Source organism: Dromiciops gliroides, chromosome 3 (genome assembly GCF_019393635.1).
Source record: "Dromiciops gliroides isolate mDroGli1 chromosome 3, mDroGli1.pri, whole genome shotgun sequence".
Taxonomy (NCBI): domain Eukaryota; kingdom Metazoa; phylum Chordata; class Mammalia; order Microbiotheria; family Microbiotheriidae; genus Dromiciops; species Dromiciops gliroides.
Genome location: NC_057863.1, coordinates 582736530 through 582742275, shown reverse-complemented (window position 1 = coordinate 582742275; position 5746 = coordinate 582736530). Strand labels below are relative to the sequence as shown.

General features: G+C 34.1%; 1 protein-coding gene across 1 annotated transcript; it reads left to right on the top strand.

Annotated features, from left to right (window-relative positions):
* The first annotated feature begins 4558 nt into the window (after positions 1-4558).
* LOC122750611 (olfactory receptor 51A4-like) lies at positions 4559-5500 on the top strand. Its single transcript, XM_043997362.1, has one exon. It carries the CDS (start codon positions 4559-4561, stop codon positions 5498-5500), a length of 942 nt encoding a protein of 313 aa, XP_043853297.1.
* Positions 5501-5746: the final 246 nt, after the last annotated feature.

The following is a 5746-nucleotide window of genomic DNA, read 5'->3' as shown; positions in this document are numbered from 1 at the left end:
AATCTGCATCTTTAATACAATATCTTCTCTCTCCTACCTAGAGAGTCATATCTCATAATAAAAAAAAAATGAGAAAAGAGGGGGGAAAAAGAATAGTTTAGCAAAAACTAAGCATCATATCATCTGAGACAGTATATTAGTGATTTTAAAAATATGCATATATATATGTGTGTGTGTACATATACACAATCATACATGAATACATGCATACAGACACATTCAAATTACCTTTTCTCTCCTTTTTACTTTCATACCTTCATTGGAAAAACAATCAAAACAAAGCCTTTTTAAGAAATATGCCCAGTCCAAAAAAAAAAAAAAATCTCACGATAAATGGGATCTGAGGGACAGACCCTATAGTAAATTTAGGTTTAACTTTTAAAAATTTTTATGTCTTCCAATGCCTTAATGTACATATAAATTGCCATCACTAAGAAATCCCTAGCTTAAGACATTTTCTTTTCAAATGGGAAAGTAAAAGTTCAGTAATACTAGCCCAATTCATTAGACAACAGATGTATCATGTGCTAGAGTTACACTCACAGTTTCCCATATCTACAAGGAATGAATGGAAGCGAATTCTCATGTCTTTTTTTTTTTAAATAAGCTTAGTAATTAAAAATTGAAAGCCTTTAGTTTAGAAAATTTTACTGTTCTTTTCTTTTATATATTTTTACAGTCAGCTTATGTATTATTTTCCTGGTTACACTCTACATCAAGTTGTATATCTTCCCTTGATTCTCTGTATTCATCACAATGTATCATTACTTATAGATCAATAATACCACATTACATTTATATAACTGTGATTCATTTATAGATTCCCCAATCAGTGGATATCTTCTTTACTTCCAGTTCTTTAATGTTGCTACAAATACTTTTGTGTTTATGGTACTTCTCTTTTTGCTATTGATCTAGATGTATGATCTCTATGTCAAAGGTTTTAGAAATTTAATTCACTGTCTTAACTAATTCCAAATGAATTTCCCAGAATAACTACACCAATTCATAGCCCAACCAATATGGTATTAGTCAGCCCATCTTTTCTTATCCTCTCAAATACTGATTTTTCTCATCTTTTTTTTTTTTCTTTTTAAGAGTTAATAGCAGGGCAGCTAGGTGGCACAGCGGATAAAGCACCAGCCCTGCATTCAGGAGGTCCTGAGTTCAAATCCGGCCTGAAACACTTGACACCTACAAACTGTGTGACCTTGGGCAAGTCACTTAACCCTCATTGCCCCACAAAAAACCCCAGAACAAACAAACAAAAAAACATTAAAAAAAAGTTGACAGCATATGAGGTCTGAGGTAAAGCTGCAGAACTTGTTTAATTTGTACTTCTATTATATTGTTTGTTATCTGAATCTTCACATTGTAGATAAAGTAAATTGAAAATTTATGAAAAAAGTTCTTTTTGATATCCTTTGAAAAGTTATTCATGGGAGAATAACTTTTGTCTGGTATGTTAGAGTTCAGATCCTTGGGCTAGATTCTGATAATGGTCTGTTCCAAATTGAGATTCTGATATTTTATCAAAGAAGTGTTGCTGGCAGTACAGTACAAGAGTGCAGTAGAGTAAAAGAGACCATGATCCAATCAAAATGCTTTTGCACTCTTCCAAAACTACCTTGCTCTTTCTGAAGAGTTACAATTCAGCATATTGTGGAAAATGGTTACAGAAGATAGAATTAGGACCATGCTACTATTCTTCCTTACCTTCAATGTAATATTTGCTGTCACCTATTCCAAATTATAAAACATAATTTCATTTTGGAATTCTCACATTTTAAACTTGACAGCCTGGAATGTTGATAGATTAGTGTTTCTTTAATCTCTTCTTTGAAATTACTTAGGCAAATCGTTTTATCCATATTGTAAGTCAAGAAAGCTATTGCCATGAGATTTTCTTTTGTTTTGTTTTAATGTAATAGGTTATTGTTATTAAAATATCAACTGGAATTATTAATAGTTGTAATAATGAACAAATTCATTACAATACATCTTTGATATCTTACCATGACATGGAGGTAACATTGGTTTCTAAAATCTGTGCCTGAGGAACAAAAGTTCTGATGTGGCATAGTGATCTCCAAAGGAACAATGTACAGGCAATGACAAAGAGGCCCTGAGTTTTAGCATCACTAAAGGCAAGAATTTTCATCACCTGAAGATAAGCTATTAGCCACCAGGATACATACAATCACAGACATTTTTTTTCTATATCTATTTATATGTTTATCTAATATATATCTATATCTATCTCCTGGCCACTAGTGGTTAATTAGCACATGTGCATTCATATACACACATATAAATATATCACTATTACTATATGTATGTATATATACACATGTCATACATGTACATATGAAAACTATATTATATGGCAAGCATAAGTATCAATTTACATTGGTGGGGGAAGAATGTACACCAGTGAAAACAGATACTCAGAATAATCAATGTACTTTTATTATCATTATTTTTATTAGCAACAGATTTACATAGAAGAAAGACTGCTGATTTTGTGGTAAGAACTTTTAATAGACAGGTGGTATTTCCTGAAGTTCAAATTTTACATCTTGATGGTTACATCAATGTGACATTGAGGAAGACATTTAAAGTTAATAATGTACTTTAATTTTTTTATTTTTTTTTAGTGAGGCAATTGGGGTTAAGTGACTTGCTCAGGGTCACACAGCTAAATAATGTACTTTAAAAAAGTATCACTTTAGGGCAGCTAGGTGGCGCAGTGGATAGAGCACTGGCCCTGGAGTCAGGAGTATCTGAGTTCAAATCCAGCCTCAGACACTTAACACTTACTAGCTGTGTGACCCTGGGCAAGTCACTTAACCCCAATTGCCTTACTAAAAAACAAAACAAAACAAAAAACCAAAAAAACCCAAAACAAAAAAACCCTATCACTTTCCTATTAAGGCATAGATAGTATATGTTGGTAAAGATCATTCTCATACTTGGAGTCCTCTATGCTGAATAAATTGCATATCTTACATTTGTGGATTAATAATTATACTAATGGTAATACCTTCTTGACAATTTTACATCTTATACCATGTCTCTTTTCTAGGTTATGATCCCATTCACTGTGGCTCACAGGAGTAATATTCCCCATTCCCTTTTACCCCTTACACATATTAAAGTGAAAAAAAAAAAAAACACTTGCATATAAAACTGCTTATCCATCTAAAATATCTTAAAACAAACTTTTTGTATGCAAATCTTTTTCAAGTCATGGGCTTTTTCTCCTACCCCACACTGTCTTTTGAACATATATTTTCTTTAAAAGGCAGCATAATGACTCTGCATAAGACTTTTGACTAGAAAGGCAACTAGCTTAGGTAGGGTGGGTACTTCACAGACAACTAGATAAAATCAATGGCCTCCTCACATTTGATGGCAATATCATGATCCACACATTTAGAATTGAATCCAGAAGTTTTACTTCAGAAGTTTTCACAGGAATAGAGATCAATAATAAGAATCTTCTTCCCACCCACCCCATTGTTTGAAAATATCTTTGAGAAAATGAAGGTTATCAACATGTAGAAATAGACAAAAAAGGGGTATAAGGAAAAATAGATTGGGGATATTTAAAAATGTGGAAAAACATGCAAGCACTCAAAAATAACTCCGGATATACTACAAGAATTCAGTTATTAAAAAATATTTCTTGTGTTCTGATTTGTACTGTTTAAAAATATTCACCAAATATCCTCAACTATATCTATGACTGTCTATGACTATATTTATATCTCTCTGCATATCTCTGTTTATATATTTATATCTATCTCAACCTATATCAATATGTCTATCATCTCTCTCTCTCTCTTTCTCTCTCTCTCTCTCTCTCTCTCTGTGTCTCAATTATTTATCATTAAAGACACAGTATAATACAGTGAAGAAGAACTAAAGTAGGAATTCTGAGTTCTACTTGCAGTTCTTTCACTAACCAACTTAATGGATAGTCTTTGGAAAATCACTTTCTTTGTTTTAGTCTCCTCTTATACAAAGGGGGGAATTCAACTAGATAACTTTTAAGAGTCCTTCTATCTCCAGAACTTTATGGTATTCATATACATATCCACATATATGCACATACATACTCATATATGCATAATTTGGACTTTGTGATCTCTGAATTCCATTCCAACTATATGATTCCTTGAAGATATCTTTATGGGAGTCAGATATACCTACATCTTTCTCCAAGATCCTTGTTACTAAAATTATCACAGTGCTTGCCACATTGTAGTTACTATTTAAATACTTATTCTCCTCCTCCTTCTTTGGTCATAGATTAGACAAATTCTGCCAAAAATTCTCAGTAGTGAACATCAAGGATATAGAAGGTAAGAGATATATGTGGGGAATAGGATTGTAGATTTTTAAATTTAGAAGGCAATTTAGAATGTATCACATCTAATTCATCAATGTTTTTTTTTGTTGTTGTTGCTGTTGTTGTTTTTTGTTTGTTTGTTTTTTCATCCATTTCAGGGAATACCATCTGTCATGCAAACCTTACTTCCCACCTCTGGCATTCATGTCTCATCTCAACACCACTGAGATTGAAATTTCTACCTTTGTCCTCATTGGGATCCCAGGAATGGAGCATGTGCATATATGGATATCCATTCCCTTCTGCCTCATATATATCATTGCCACATTAGGCAACTCTACTATTCTCCTCCTTATCAAGACAGAACCTTCTCTCCATGAACCCATGTATTATTTTCTTTCCATGCTGGCTTTTTCAGATCTTTGCTTATCTTTCTCTTCCTTGCCAACCATGCTGAGAATCTTCTTATTCAATGCTCCAGGGATCTCTGTTGATGCTTGCATTGCCCAGGAATTCTTCATCCACACCTTCACTGCCATGGAGTCTTCTGTGCTTGTCATCATGTCTTTTGATCGTTTCATAGCCATCCGTAACCCTCTAAGATATAGTTCCATTTTCACCAATGTCAGAGTCATGCAAATTGTATTGGGCTTTGCTATTGCCTCTTTTACATGTATAATCCCATTCCCTATCACTCTAAAGAGGCTAAGATTTTGTAAGGGAAACCTCCTCTCCCATTCCTATTGTCTCCATCAGGATATAATGAGATTGGCCTGTTCTGATAACAGAGTCAATGTCATCTATGGTTTTTTTGTTGCTTTGTTAGGCATGATGAACTTAGTATTGATTTTGTTATCCTACATAATGATCCTGAAGACTGTTTTAGGTATTGCTTCCCATCAAGAGCGGTTAAAGGCCTTCAACACTTGCATTTCTCATATCTGTGCAGTTTTCATTTTCTATGTTCCTGTTGTCACCCTGGCTATTGTCCACCGTTTTGCCAAACACGGATCACCATTAATTAGGATCCTCATTGCTGATGTCTACCTTTTAGTTCCTCCACTGATGAACCCTATTGTTTACTGTGTGAAGACTCGTCAAATCCGTGAGAAGGTTCTTGGGAAACTGTGTCTGAAGAAGATCTGATGAGTTAGTAGTTTTATTTTTTTTCAAAATCTATTCTTTTTTACTCATTCACAATCTAGGGGGCAGCTAGGTGGTGCAGTGGATAGAGCACTGGTCCTGGATTCAGGAGGACCTGAGTTCAAATCCAATCCCATACACTTAACACTAGCTGTGTGACCCTGGGCAAGTCACTTAACTCCAATTGCCTCACCTTCCCCCCCCCCAAAAAAAAAACCCCTAATACAGGAGATGGGGATATGAAGAGGA

Excerpts from the sequence above, each read along its gene's own strand:
- LOC122750611 (XM_043997362.1), top strand. The coding sequence starts at position 4,559 with ATGTCTCATCTCAACACCACTGAGATTGAAATTTCTACCTTTGTCCTC.